The sequence below is a fragment of the Genypterus blacodes genome, unplaced genomic scaffold, assembly GCF_046128005.1.
Source record: "Genypterus blacodes isolate CSIRO-AG114 ecotype Tasmania unplaced genomic scaffold, CSIRO-AGI_Gbla_v1 ptg000099l_1, whole genome shotgun sequence".
NCBI classification, from domain to species: domain Eukaryota; kingdom Metazoa; phylum Chordata; class Actinopteri; order Ophidiiformes; family Ophidiidae; genus Genypterus; species Genypterus blacodes.
Genome location: NW_027466903.1, coordinates 1,696,961 through 1,712,500, shown reverse-complemented (window position 1 = coordinate 1,712,500; position 15,540 = coordinate 1,696,961). Strand labels below are relative to the sequence as shown.

Here is a 15,540-nt window from a genome sequence, read left to right as displayed (position 1 = left end):
AAATCAACTCAGAACACACACACACACACACACACACATTCTGTACATGTACACATTAATCTGTCTGCAGCTCTGAGCCGCACTTCTTGTTTACCCCTAATAGATTTAATATTTTCACCTAATTTCAAGGGAAAGCATTTGTGTGTGCCTGTGTGTGTGCACGTGTGTGCATGCAATGGCTCTGATGTTATAATCCAGCATGCAGGGCGAATACTCGCTCGTCGTTCTTATCAGAAGAGAGATAAATATAGAGCTTGTGCTTTGTTTCCTGATCCAGCCTCAGGCCAAGAAAGTAACCTTTAAAATAGGTCATTTAACTAATGCAGTGGTGTGTGTGTGTGTGTGTGTGTGTGTGTACTCTTTTCATTGCATGTGGGGACAACAAGCTGTCTGCATAGTCACATTGTGTAGACTTTTTGAGCTTTTGTGGCTCAAATGTCATGTATTCATCATCTCAGCAGAGTCCATTAGTAGGAGGCGTTGCAGAGACGACACAATTTATCATGAGCAAATTCTACAATAAGTATCTTTACACGTTAAAGGATAAGAACGCTGACCTCAGTGTTTGCTGCTCAAGCTCTCAGTCAAAGTGAATGAGGCGAAATTACAAAGATCTAAAACTCTTTTTTTACCCCTTAAAGTCTCTGTAGACTTATGAATTCCTCCTTCTTATTCGCGTTTACTGAAATTCTACTCTTAGCAGTATTTGTAATCTGGAAAATGCTCAGTTACAGAAAAACACTGTCGGCGACCTAATTCTGATGTTAACTTTCCCCAAATATATTGAGATTGTTATCATATCGCTCTTCTGCAGCGTTTCAGCTTTGACACTGGTGTGCATGCGTATGTGTGTAAAGAGGAAACATGTGCATGGCAGCAGAGTGCAGTCAGTGTGTTGGTGGCCCTGGGGCCGACACTCCATTCGTTTGCTTTGCATGCACAAAGGAGCCGCTCTCTCAAATTGCCTCTTTGTGCTCCATTATGGACGTGGGGCAAAAATAGGAGGAGTCCATCTGCCTTCAGGGACATAACAAGACATGATAACATAGCATAAGATTTACTACATGCTCCAACAAACCTCGCTTGTTTATGCCACTAAATATGACTAACTCTGCTTTGATAAAAATAAATCATCATCTGCTGAGGGAAATTGTGATGAGACAGCAGGTCAGAGGTGTGAACATACATGACACAGACTTCACTTAGACCTAATGCATGACAAATAACAAAAATGAACATTGTACAATTATACAAATATGAAGTTGAAGTTGGAGTATCACCTGTAATGCTTGAAAGCATACGTTATTTAACTGTTTAGTGATGTGACTGCAGACTTGTGATTCGTCTGTCCTGACTTGAGACCCGGTGCTTCCTCTGCTCATGTGAGTCAGTTTCATTCTGTGTGAGTCATTTTGACATTTAAAGTTAAATATCACAGCCCAGTGCAGAGTTGCTGCGCGCGCGTGTGTGTGTCAGCAGCGCCCTCCTGTGGCCGCACTACGGTATTGTTTTGTTCCATTTACAACGTGACTCACTTAAATAATTTAAGTCCTTCACATCACTGATATGTCCCGCTGTCTTTGTTTTCCTTCCGTCCATTTTTCATTTCGGCTCCTTTCTTTTTGCTGTCTCAGGATTTTTACATCTTATCTCTTACCTCGCACCAGTTCACGGGTTGCTATGGTGACACACAGTAGTATCTGCCAGTTGCCATGGCTCTCGTCTCCATGCAGCGCAGCTTCCCACAGCAGGGTGAAGGTGTGAAGAACTTAAGAGACGCCAGCAGGGGGCGACAAAGGCTCTCTTTCTCATTCTCACTCTCACTCTCACTCAGTCTGCCTGCCTGTTTGTCTCGTCTGTCTTTTCTTCAGTTACACTAAACACCCACAATTGAAAACAAATGTTTGTCTTCTGTGGTTTTATAGAACTAAAAACAGCTTTTATGTAAATCATACATATATATTCTCCCTCTCTACCTCTCCCTCTCTCCCTCTCACACACAAATAAAATTTACTCTGAATACCGTCCTCGCCATCCTCCTCCTCATCTCTCAATGTTTTTTTCCAAAAACCCACAGTGACCTGACCCCAGACCCTCTCTCTCTCTCTCTCTCTCTCTCTCTCTCTCTCTCTCTCTCTCTCTCTCTCTCTCTCTCTCTCTCCCTCTCTCTCTCTCTCTCTCTCTCTCTCTCTCTCCGTCGCTCTCTCTCCCTCCCCCTCTCTCTCCTTTTTCAGTAGGATTTCTAGACTTAAATTCTGTCAGTGGAGTTTGAAGCGTCAATGGCTTTCTTGTGTACATGAAACTATAAAATGATATTTTGCAAGAATATTTAGTTTGTTTCTTTTGTCTTTATGTTCTGGCCTTGGCTCTCCTTTGTGACACACACTCACATACACACACAACACACACTTCAGTTACAAGGTGTAAAGAGCAAAACCCACAGCTGACTGTCACCGGAGATTACTGTGTGTGTGTATGTGTGTGTGTGTGTGTGTGTGTGTGTGTGTGTGTGTGTGTGTGTGTGTGTGTACCATTCATCATTTACAGGCTGCTTTACACAGCTTTGTTAACTATCAATCATTCAGTCTTGTTGTTCTCATGCCAGCAGATACGCAAGCACGCATGCACACACACACACACACACACACACACACACACACACACACACACACACACACACACACACACACATACACACACACACAGCTTCTCTGAGGATATACAGTTTTGAAATTTTTACCATCAGCAATCTGGAGTTTATAGATTAATGATCAATGATGCAGGTCAGATGTGGATCAACGACAGATTAATGAAGTTTCCTTCTGGTTTCTCTCTCTTTCATCCTCTCACCCTCCGACTCCCCCCGGCTCTAATTTGTCCTAATATCCCATGACTTGTGTGGGCGGAGCTCAGCCAGTCATGTGACCAATCAGGCCCAGGTGGAGGCATTAGCGGCAGGAAGGCGTGTTGGTATGGTAGTAAAGATTTAGTTTCCTTTTAAACAGCATGTAGAGAGTACAGTGTGCTGTGTGCTTGAGTCAGAGCCAAACTCCTGCACCAGCAGACTGACAGCCGGTGGGCTTGTGAGATTGTTTTTTTAATTTTTTTAAATAAAATTAGATTTAGACAGAATAACCTTCTTGGCTGGATTAACCAGCGACCCCACCTGAACAAAGGAATCATTAATCACAACCCTCTGCTCAACATTAGTGTCAACTTTCTTCACCAAATCCAGAAAGATCACCACCCCACTATCCCCACAATCTTACCGAAACTACAATTCTCAACCGAACAGACAAAGATCGGTTTGATTCTATGTCGGCGTGTGAGCCTCTGCAGCCCGGCACCACCGCCTGTGAGAGTCGGCTTGACTCCCGGCCAGACTGGATGTCAGCATGACTAACAACTAACAACACATAACACAGTCCCAAACAAAACATCTAGACAAACAAACACACATACAAAGGAAGAGGGGTAAAGGCAGAGAGAGAGAGAGAGAGGGCGAGAGAGAGAGAGAGAGAGAGAGAGAGAGAGAGAGAGAGAGAGAGAGAGAGAGAGTGGGTGAGAGAGAGAGAGAGAGAGAGAGAGAGAGAGAGAGAGAGAGAGAGAGAGAGAGAGAGAGAGAGAGAGAGAGAGTGGGCGAGAGAGAGAGAGAGAGAGAGAGAGAGAGAGAGAGAGAGAGTGGGGGTGGGAGTGGGAGTGGGAGTGAAGGTGGTTACGCATCACAATATAAACAAAGCCAAATGTACAGGATGACTCACTGCCCCACTGATTCCGAGCCGGGATCAAGAAAGGGAATGTACCCAAATCTTGGAGCCCTAACTGGGTGTAAAGGCATCAACCTCAAGTTTTGACTCTTTGATATTGTCCAATACAAACACCAACTTCCTGTATTAGGCTGTAGACATGAAAGCTACAAGCACAACATGTGTGTGTGTGTGTGTGTGTTTGTGAGAATGAGTTTGTCTTGAGTTTCTTATGCCTTGGCGCTGGTGCAGAGGTCACTGCTGCGTGACCTCAGGTTCAGCATCCATGTGGTTTGATGGACAGCCGTGTCCCAGTCCAGCAGCACTCTGCAGTACATAGCAGGGGGTGTGTTTAAGAAAGTACACATGTGAATATATTATAACTCCATATGACACCAGACTAACAGGCACGCCTTCCTCCATGTCCACAGATCTCCAGCTCCATTTCCTCTCAGGGTGTCTACCATCAGGTCCTAAGATGAAGTCATATGATGGCACCATGGGTGAAAGTCAATAATATTTATTTATCATATGTTACCTACAGATTTTTACAAAGCTTAAGAATTCAACTTTACTGAGCAATTAAAACAGTTCTGTATAACCTCTGACCTCCATAAGCGACAGCTCATTTGTAAAAAATAAGACTATTCCAGAAATTGTGATTCAAGTACTGTCATGAAGTATTTTTACTTTGGTCCCTTCACAAAGCACTTATAGAGAGGCTGTTACATGTGAGTGTATACAGTACTGTTGTGATATAAAATATTCTCAATTCATCAAAAATACTCTCAAACGGAGGAGGAGCTGTGTTACGGGAAGATGGCTGCTGCCTAGCTCCTCTGTGCCTGAATGGATGTGATGCAGCTCAGGAGGAGCTAGAGAAAGGCAGCGGAAAATGAAACTGGAGGAGGTGGACGGCAGTTATGAGGTCAGACGTGTTGGAGAGGCCGTGGGAGTGGGACCTGATTGAGAGCACGAAGGCCGCCACCGTACAAACCAGCGTGCTTTCCCACAAACCATTGCGATCAAGAGAAAATTTGTCCCCTCGTCCCCTCGTCCCCTCGTCCCCTCGTCCCCTTGCCCCCTCGTCCACTCGTCCCCTCATGCCCTCATCGTTTGGACTAGGACGAGCTGAAGGCTGCTCAGGTTTCACTTTGCTGCAGATTTCCACTCCACAATACAAACACACTGTGAATAATTGAGCAGCAGGAGTGGAGCCTCACTGCAGTGGACGTTACACAACCAGCGTAGGACTGCAGCCCGTCCGTCGTCCATCTAGCAGTGTGTGGGAGGGAAGGAGGGAGGGATTAACACAGGGACAGTGTTTTTGTTGTACCTGCGATGCATGATGAAATCACGCATGCACGCACGCGCACACACACACACACACATACTATGCAGTCCTATTTAGACATCTACTGTATCTGTCAATCTTCACAGACATTTACTCTGAATACTGTCTCCTCCGTCCTCTCCACCTGTCTGCGGTCTCTCTCACACACACTACCCTTTTCCTTTTATTGAGAAGAACTCTCTCTCTCTCTCTCTCTCTCTCTCTCTCTCTCTCTGTGTGTGTGTGTGTGTGTGTGTGTGTGTGTGTGTGTGTGTGTGTGTGTGTGTGTGTGTGTGTGTGTGTGTGTGTGTGTGTGTGTGTGTGTGTTGACGTGCTGCAGGTGTTATTCTTAGCCTGTTAAGAATAGACTGTGTGTGAGTCACACTTTTCACAACAACCCACATAGCAATTTGGCAACTGCAACACATGAACACAGAGGACAGTACACACACACACACACACACACACACACATACAGAGAGAGAGAGACAGAGAGAAAAGCATGAAGTCTATACAGTACACACAACAGCAGCCTCTGTCTAAAAATGGAACTCACACATAAACACCACCTGCCTGAGGCCCCAAAGTGAAGTGCAAACACACACACACACACACACACACACACACACACACACACACACATATGGTTGGACATATGTGCACTTTAACATTAAGGTCAGCAGTATTGAAGCAGGATGTTTGTGACGCTCTTTTCTTTCTTTCTGGTTTTGATCAAATGTGGTGTGAACTTCCTGATGGTGGCGCTATAGCCGCCATCAGAGACTCAAAACATCGTACATCCTGATAGCCCCATATGGACATTATTCCACAGTAATCACACTCTGACACGACGCCATCCCACTTGTCATATGTCTGCTTACAAAGACATAAATACTTTCACACAGCACATACATTATACATGAATTTATTTAGAACTACAAGCTTCCGCTGATCCGTTGCACACTGAGCTGGGGACCGTGTGTTGCTCTGGGCCTTTGAGACGTATGTGACACTGGGCTGCAGTATACAGGGCAAGTCAATCACCAATAATCGATAATCTGAATCGATTGAAAGTGAAGTCAAAAACTCTAAAGTGTAAGAGTGAGCAGCAGCAGCAGGGGTCAAATCTCCTGTCAGACTTTGTTTTTCTGGACGCAGAGCTCTGATTGGCTGCTGGCTGGTCACACGTTGATCGTTGTTGTTATGTTTTCCAGCAGGGTCACCGTGACAACAGAGTGAGCCGCTCCACATGCCAGGCTATTTTAAAAAGGTCATACAGACGACACATGACACGCATGTACCTTTAACTCAAACTCACAAACAAACTGTATATATGTGATTTATATCAATAATAATAATGATCTCATAATCAATAATATCGGTATTGATTGTGGAGTTAAAGAACAGTTTCTTGTTTTGAGCTTCACTCTTATACTTTAGATACGCAAAGACAGATTGATTCTCTTGTCTGTGTTCTCATTGTGTGGATGTGCTGCATTCTAACAGCACGCAGCAACTCCTGATTCAAAATAACTTTATTAGGGAAGGGAGGCAGGTTGTTTGGTATAACCCAGATTCAGATTCTATTGAAATTTATGGCTTGTATCATTACAATGTAAACAAACCTGCGCCATGACACAAACACACCTGAGCTGTCCACACTCACTTCTGTGGAAACTGTATGAGAAACTGTATGAGAGGACAGAAGTTGTATCAGAGGACAGAGACTGTATGAGAGGACAGAGGCTGTATCAGAGGACAGACACGGTATCAGAGGACAGAGGCTGTATCAGAGGATAGAGACTGTATCAGAAGACAGAGGCTGTATCAGAGGACAGAGACTGTATGAGAGGACAGAGGCTGTATCAGAGGACAGACACGGTATCAGAAGACAGAGGCTGTATCAGAGGACAGAGACTGCAGACTAAAAGGATGCAATTACAATCATGCAACATTGGGGGGCTTAATGTGCCTTAGTGCTGCTTTCAGGATGGTTGTGGTGATGTTGTCGTGGTGCTGTTGTCGTGGTGTCATTGTCGTGGTGATGTTGTGTGATTCTCTCACATTGTGACTCGTACCTGTGATTGCTGCTTTAATTATTCTTCTGTGCTGTGAAAGAGAACAATGTGTCTGGGGCCTCAGAGATCAACAGTCTGTAGGATTGTACCGTTTCTTCTTCTTCTACATTTTTTGATGCTTTCCTTAAACGATGAGGTCATGATGCATCACTTACACACTCTAAACACCTCAACATGTCAGACTGCAGTGAGAGGTCGAAGTTCATGCAGCACTTTGTCTGTCCAGCAGGGGGAGGAATAATTTTTTCTGATTCATGTCCACGTGGAGAACAGGGAACGATGAACAACAACATCAAAGACATTAGGCCCCAAATAAGCAAATCTTCGGTGAAAACAGAGAGTTTTTAATTATTTTTCCAAAAGAAGAAACTGTAACAACAACAACAATAATACTACTAAAGTTTTTATGAGCAAAATATATTTCCAGCATAAATTTATTTGAATGTTTAAGATCATGCAGTCTTCCATCAGTCATGCACTTTGTTCGGCAGAAGTGAAATTCGGACAGATCATCATCATCATCATCATCATCATCATCATCATCATCATCATCATCTTCATCTTCATCTTCATCTTCATCTTCATCATCACCACACAGTGACTTTATTTGTCTTTACATTTTTCATACTAAAACCTGCTCAGCACTCATTCATCAAGTGAAACATTAAAGATTCTGAAGCGCCACAGTTTCTCAACCACATCTGGACCAGGAGCCCTGAAGCCGATTGCAGCTCAGCGCTATTGATCCATTATTGGCTCCAATCATGCTGTGAATCCATGAGTAACATGTGAGAGGCAGTGAGGATCAGAGACCAGGCAGTTTGTGTCAGCACATGTTTCAGGTTTCCAGCACCTTCACCTACATTTTGTTCACTAATAATCTCAATCTTTTCTAATCTCACATTTAATAGTTAATTTAAACCTTTCCCCAAGTTTTGAATTTTCTGTTTCCCTGAAATAATTTTGTTTTATTCAGATCAAAACAAATATCAAAACCTTTTTTCAAGTAAAAATACATCAATCGAATATCAATTTCTATAAATCAACTGTGACCCACCCTGGGGTCCCGGCCCTGAGGTTGAGAAACTCTGAGCTGATACTGATGCAGTGAAATGATCAGAATGTTTCACATTTTTTATCCGTATTTTCCTTTTTTTATAGGTTTTGATGTTGGCAGTAGGCAGCGTGTAAACTGATATTTACGTCAAACCAGATTCAGATTTTTACGTAAAGTTTTCTCACAGATCTCGAACAACAAACGTTTCTGCCCGAAGAGTAAAAGGTAACAACAAATGGTAAGATTACCATGAACCTGGAGTAAAAATGAGCTTTTCTTCTTGTGCTTTGATGATATGCAAGGATTATAAAAGTTAATTTTGGTCCTTCAGTCACGTGTAGTTTGTATGTAACAGTACAAAAACGTCTCAGACTTTGGCCAACAGGGTAAACACAACACAGAGGAACGAAAAGTAAAACCACAGACCACCGACCTCCCTCACAGATCACCAGTCAGTCCTGAACATGTGGAACTTTGATATGATTTGATTTCTTCATAAAATGGTTAATTTGTAACTTTGCTCTGTTTGACCTGCTGCATGTTTACACGTAGCACCTTTAACCTCCATTTCCTGTTAAAATGTCAATTACAAGGATATTACCTTCAAAATACTCAGCAACAGTTCATGAAAGTGACGAGGTGACAACACACAGCTGCACGCACACACACGCTGCGAAAACAGTAACAAACGATCACAAAAGCAATTAGTTTGACTCAAAGCAACTCTTCTAACTGTTGTAGTTTAAATGTGTGACTCTCCAGAAATAAGAAGCTTTTCTGAAAACACACGTGAAATTTGCAGAATTTCTTTAGTGTTATTTAGACATAAATTGTTGTAATATTTTAGAGAAGATACCTGTTGAGGAAATAATCAATAAAAGTAGAAGGTAGTAGTGGAATGATTGATGATGGTGTTTGATTTCAAGCTGGACAGTGAACGCCTCACCTGGGGTTTGAGTAACAAACCAAAGTCTGGTTACTGTCACATAGTCTGCAGCAGCCAATCACAGTGGAGGTGTTAATAAGATCATGCATATGTATGACCGTGTTTGGACGTAAACACAAACAGAGAGATGGACGCTCGCCACAGCTGGGAGCTTTGGAGAGAAGCTGATGAGGGGAATGATGCAACATTTGGTAGAGATGCAGCAGAACAAAGAGAAGCTATTTGGGAAACACGACAAATGCCAGAAGAAAGTCAAAGCGCTGCAGCCGTGTGTCTGTCCGTCGTCCTTTATCGCAAAATAGAAGGTGTTGATGTTTGAGCCTTAACGTGATGTCTGGGCCCTTACACTTGTCGCCGTGCAGGTAATACTGCATGTCTGTGGCAGGAAACGCTAAGCTGCACGCGGTGAGCTCCTCTGCAGTAACGGGAGGCACTTCGATCGACGAGCTTCAAGGCACCAGAGACCAAATTGACTTTGTTTCAGTGAGTCACAGAAATGTTCAGGCCGCACACATTCCATACAAACTCAAGAGATACAGAAGGAGGACTGAAGTCTGACACGCTTTTTGTTTTTTTTACACAAGATACAAGGGTTGATTGACATGTAGTGAGCCCAACCGGGTGCTGAGGAGCTACCCAAAGCTCTGAGGATGTCAGCGTTAACCTGAAGTCACAGATGACTCACCTCGCCTGACTCACAAGGATTTCACACAACTGATCTATGGAGTTCTCCTTGGAACCATCAAACGAGGCCCCAGGGTTGACAGCGTTCTCCTGTCTTGCTTACAGGTCTGTCAAAAGCCTCTCAGACACTCCAGTCCTCCCAAACAGTCAGACAGACAAACCTCACCGCCCTTAGGAGTCCTCCCCAAAACACCAAGTAAGCCTCAAATATCCCCCTGATTTGGATTTCTTACTAAGAGGCGCGATCAGGTCTCTTTATCAGAGTGGCTTGATAAAACGTCTTTTTAGAGAAGATAAGGATCTCCTCAGATTGCTGAAATCAAAAATTCGATCAATTCCCTCCAGCATTGTTGGCAGAAGAGCGTTTAGTCGGAAAATAAAGAATTGAGTGACCTCTTAGTCTTGGCTTTCAATGCTGGGCTCACAACTTATCAATCAACCCTGGTGCATCGCCACTGGTTTTTCTATTTTTAGCTGATTTGTCCCCTCTGGCAGTTTTTGCATGCAGCACATCCTGTCGTTAGCTTGACAATAATGAGGAGAATCGTCACCCGCTTCCTCCCGTGCTCACACAACTGCAAGCAAGTTAATACTGACGTCATGCATTGAGTACACGAGGATACAGAGCTGTACTGAAGCTAATTTACCCATGATGCTTTAGGAGATTTGACATGCTGCGATCTCTCTGCTGGGAAGAGTCGCTGTTCCCTTAGCGCGTCGACATTCAACAATGAGATGCTCTGAAAGAACCACGGACATCAGAGCACTTTAGGTGAAATGGAACAAGAGAGTGAAAGGGGGGAGGGAGAGAGAGAGAGAGAGACAGAGACAGAGACAGACGGACATGAAGACGCGAGCTGAAGGAGACATGAGTAAAGATGAGGTCACGTCTTGCTGCATGCCGACAGGAGAGAGGAGCGTCTCCACATGCGTGATATTTAATCCCAGTTTTGGATAAAGGTGAGTTGCATCATACAGGGAGCGTCCGGCCTGTAGCAGCAGAGCGGAAATCCTCCACGAGAGAACCTCCAAGAATCAGGAACAAAAACGACCAAAACAAAGACTGGGCACACTTCCTGTTTGTGTCCGTTAAAGGTGCGTGAAAGGACGGTGAGCAACATCTCAGTGAACTATAATCCATCCAAGAGCAAAGCTCTGTGGCTCTGCGTGTTCTTCAGTCTCCCTGGGGAAGTGGGTGAGACAGCACGGAGCCCCACAGGTGTCAGAGTGGAATGTCTGATCATGGAAATATAGGAATAACTTCATAACACCGGGAATGGTTGAGAAACATCTAGAACACCTTCAACATCCAGGATAAAATATTTTGGGTTTCTTGGAAACGTGGGAGTAATCTTTCCCAACCATGAAATGTTGGGAATAATCCTGTACAATTACTGGATTATTTCCAATACAGTGCTTCTCAGAAGAAACGTGAAGCACTTCATGTATAAATTGACAGTTACTAAAAAGCTTCTCTATTGTCAAGAGAAGTACAGGACTTATATAAGAAACAAGACGCCATGTTTTCCTGCCCAAAAGGTGAAAGGTCACGTGTTAGGCCACATAGAGGGAGGCAGGAAGGATCTGTGTCAAAGACCACTTTGTTGATTGTTTGATTTCCAATTTTCAAGTTGTCCCCAAGAGTACTCAGTATATTTGTTTATTTTTAGATTAAGGAAAATGCAACAAAATAAGTGAAACATTGGCAACTATTTAGAAACTGGGCATATTTAAAATGGACTCTCTGATTGGTCACTTCTGATAATAATGCCACTGCCCAAACTCCTCCCACATGTTGTCGTGGGAAGTTGTCACGTAGGTTTGTCTGGTCAGAAACGTCAAAACTATTCATCCTGCCGAGTGAAGAACTTTTGGGGGGCGGATAAAAACAAGGTGACGTGTGGCTGGTCAGACTGAGCAGCTTGGAGATATTTAAACGATTCACCTGCTGATGGCGCCATGGGTTCATCCTCGTGAGTGTGAATCCGTCCGGTGTTGAGGGTTAGGGTTAGTGTTAGGGTTAGGGTCAGGGTTAGCTGCGATCTTTTCCACTCTGACATTTCCTGAGCTCTGTGTTGTTCCCAAACATTCCACCACAAGCGACTTCCTGCTCCGACTCTTGTGTGCGCTTGAACTGTTTTGTCTTTATGCTTCACATTTTAGTCAATGCAAAAACGTATAAAGGAAAAAATTAAGATTTTAAAGCATCCAGATGTTTCTACACTATTTACATGCGTGTCTCTGTAAAAAACTGCATCTGATCACTTCGTCCGTAAGATCACTTCAACCTGTTCACACCAATCAGCTGCTTTCAGATCAACACAGCAGAAGGTATAAGGGGATTCTAGAAACGTCTCTCAGGCTTGATTGTCGTCATGTGGTCCATGTGTGAGTCGCTCTAGTCTTCAAAGCTTCTTTTCATCTTTACAGCTCGAGTGTATTTACAGATTTGAAAACGGCAGTGAAGTAGTGATTGTTCTTATACAAAATAAGCTAAATGATTGATGCCTGTTTTACCTCTGCCAAGGACGTTAAGTTTTGCCTCCATTTTGTTTGTGTGTGTGTGTGTGTGTGGGTGGGTGCGTGTGCGTGTGCGTGTGCGTGTGCGCATGTGTGCATACTATATTTTGAGGAGAATGTGGATAATAGTTTTACAGTTATTACATTTTTAAATATTATTTCCTGTGCTCACACTAGGTAAGGACAGTACAGCCAAAACACTCACATACACTGGATCTGGATCGGTAGGATCAGGATCAGTAGGAGCAGGATCAGTAGGATCGGGTTCTGGATCCAGTGCCTAGCAGGGCTACAAATCTCATTCTGCATCTTAATATTTAATAGAACTGTGTATCAAATGTTGTTTTATTTTTGCCTTATAATTTGACTGTTAGTTTGTATGATTGTTTAGTTGTGTGTGTAGTTTAATGTCCCAGAGTAGTTTGTTGTGGGGAGACTGACGTTATATGAATGAGGCATTTTTTGGCATCCTGTATCTTGAAACCAGACTGAATGAGATGGATCTGAAAATGGAGCTTCTACCTCCCACTTCGTCTAGAACATTCCTGACACCAGCATTTCAATTGTATTGCAAACAGGTTGGAATCATCTCACTGCACTGGTGGTGAGAATGTTTGGATCAGATGCGTCTCTACAGCGTTTGGCCCTCACACGTCGGTGAGCAGCTTCGTCTTGTTGACACAGTTCTGGCTCGGCGCCGTGCAATTGGCAGTCCTAAGATTCGCTTCTCTAAAGTTATCGATGCTGTTCTTCATGTCCTCGTCTATCTCCATGTACTCCGACTTACTGATAATGGATGAGCTGCGGCGGCTGGAGTTGGAATCCGACGCCAGGTTCTGGTTGCTGACGTTGAGCAGCTGCGCCTGCTCCTCCCCCTCCGTCTCTCGGTGGTAGAAGTAGTTGAAGTTGGACACAATGACGGGCACCGGCAGCGCGATGGTCAACACGCCAGCGATGGCACACAGCGAGCCCACGATCTTGCCCCCAATGGTCACAGGGTACATGTCCCCGTAGCCCACTGTTGTCATGGAAACCACAGCCCACCAGAAAGCGTCCGGGATGCTGGTGAAGAAGGATCCCTTCTCCTCAGCCTCGGCGAAGTAGACAGCACTGGAGAACAAAATGACGCCGATGAAGAGGAAGAAAATAAGCAGGCCAAGCTCCCGCATGCTGGCCTTCAGAGTCTGGCCTAGAATCTGGAGCCCCTTTGAGTGTCGGGATAGTTTGAAGATCCGGAACACCCTGACCAGGCGGATAACCCTGAGAATAGCCAGAGACGTAGCCTGTTCTCCTCCTCCTTTGCCCTCCCTGGGACCTTGATCATCAGCCAGCTCTGTTCCCAGTGTAATGAAATACGGAATTATGGCCACGATATCGATGGAGTTCATCATGTTCTTGAAGAATGCAGCTTTGCTGGGGCAAGCGAAAAATCGTACGATCAACTCAAAAGAAAACCAGATGATACAGAGCGTCTCCACCACAAAGAAAGGATCTGTGAGGAAGTTGGCTTTGTAATAGATGGTGGTGTTTCCCACAACCTGCATGCGGTCAGCGGGATCCTCCTTCAGCTCCGGTAAAGTCTCCAAACAAAATATGACAATGGAAATAAGAATAACCATCACTGACACAATGGCGATTCCCCTGGCAGGCCCCGAGCTCTCGGGATGCTCGAACAGGAGCCAAATCTGCCGCTGAAACTCCTTCTCTGGCAGGGGGCGCTCCTCCTCTCGGATAAATCCCTCGTCCTCCCGGAATTTCTCCATGGCCTCTGCGCCGAGCTCGTAGAACTTAATCTCCTCTGAGAACATATCTAGTGGCACATTCACTGGCCTCCTCAGCCTGCCGCCGGACTGGTAGTAATACAAAATGGCGTCAAAACTGGGTCGGTTGCGGTCGAAGAAGTACTCGTTCCGGAGCGGGTCGAAGTAGCGCATCCTCTTCTTGGGGTTTCCCAGCAGCGTCTCCGGGAACTGAGCCAGCGTCTTCAGCTGGGTCTCAAAGCGAAGGCCCGAGATGTTGATGACCACGCGCTCGCAGCAGTCGTGGTCGTCGTGCAGGTCGTCGTCGGGGGGGTAGGGGTCCTGCAGGTAGAGGTACACAAATACTTTAAACCACACAAGTATAAGTCCTGCATTTGCATTAATAGGTACAAGTAAATGGGTTTGGACAGTTTTTCATAAGATGGTGCAGAAAACCAGGTGATTCCAGCTGGAGACATTCAGCAAATATTATATTTTGTAATATAATTGATTATATTATATAATATATGATGTATATGTAATTTATTAACCCAATTTGGGTTCATTTGAACCCAAAATTGGTTGTAAATAATGAAAGACTTTGAAATGTCCCAAGACTGAAGGCGGCCTTACGCCTTGTCCCGTCTATGTTCCTCTACCATTTGTCCTTACAACGGATAGAGATTCATGACAACACACAGAGGGTTCAGGGTCAAAGATCAGAGGTCAACATATTAGTATGTAACTAAACTTATAACTTCATGTAGAGGAGCTTTTAGAGGATTTAACACGGGCTCATGGATCCATAAGGGTCCATTCAAAGACCTACAGACCTGAAGAGAATCACAAACATCTACACAATGACACAACTTACAGAGGACCAATGTCAGTGACCGAGTTTGAACATAATTGACCTGAAATCATTAGATCTTGTAAAACTGTCAGCATATCACTTCAAAACTGTGTGAATAACATCTGAAATCTTCTGCGCCATCAAGCTGAAACTGTTTCTACCCGGCAACAGACACATTTGTCTCATGTTGAACATAAACGACTGCATGCACACAGTAGAAAGTACAAAGCCTCTAAAATGGAAATACCCAGGTATCAGTACTCTTAGGCAGTACATGGGTAGAGTACTTGATCAGATGTACTGGGTTACTTCCCACCTCGGCCTGCGGGTGTCCCGGCAGGGTGGAGGTGTCGTCCATGTTGTCTGCAGGCACCACTGTCATCCTTCCAAAGTGGGGTAGCGGGTCTGTCCAGCCCAAGTAAAGAGGCTCCTACTGGGGCCCGGAGGTGTGCAGAGCCCCCCTCTCCTTCATCCTCATTACCATCATCATCATGCTCATCCTCATCTTCGTCATCATGGTGTCTGAGCTGAACACTGCTGCGTTCTGTCAGCAGTGTCTCTGCTTCACCTACAAGCAGATCACA

At 44.5% G+C, this 15,540-nt stretch overlaps 1 protein-coding gene across 2 annotated transcripts; it reads right to left on the bottom strand.

The window, feature by feature from the left end:
- Positions 1 to 13,011: 13,011 nt before the first annotated feature.
- kcna1b (potassium voltage-gated channel, shaker-related subfamily, member 1b) lies at positions 13,012 to 15,338 on the bottom strand. 2 transcript variants are annotated; one of them, XM_076159816.1, is made up of 2 exons: positions 15,273 to 15,338; positions 13,012 to 14,445 (listed from the first exon to the last, which is right to left on the bottom strand). In XM_076159816.1, exons 1-2 carry the CDS (start codon positions 15,336 to 15,338, stop codon positions 13,012 to 13,014), a joined length of 1,500 nt encoding a protein of 499 aa, XP_076015931.1. The 2 variants fall into 2 exon arrangements, with proteins under 2 accessions (XP_076015931.1, XP_076015932.1); XM_076159817.1 differs by having other exon boundaries at positions 15,279 to 15,338.
- Between the last annotated feature and the right edge of the window lie 202 nt (positions 15,339 to 15,540).

Bases quoted from the DNA above. Each gene is read 5' to 3' on its own strand.
- kcna1b (XM_076159816.1), bottom strand. From the start codon at position 15,338: ATGACAGTGGTGCCTGCAGACAACATGGACGACACCTCCACCCTGCCG. The intron at 14,446-15,272 runs GTGGGAAGTAAC...CTCTACCTGCAG, and splicing joins CGGGACACCCGCAGGCCGAG to GACCCCTACCCCCCCGACGA.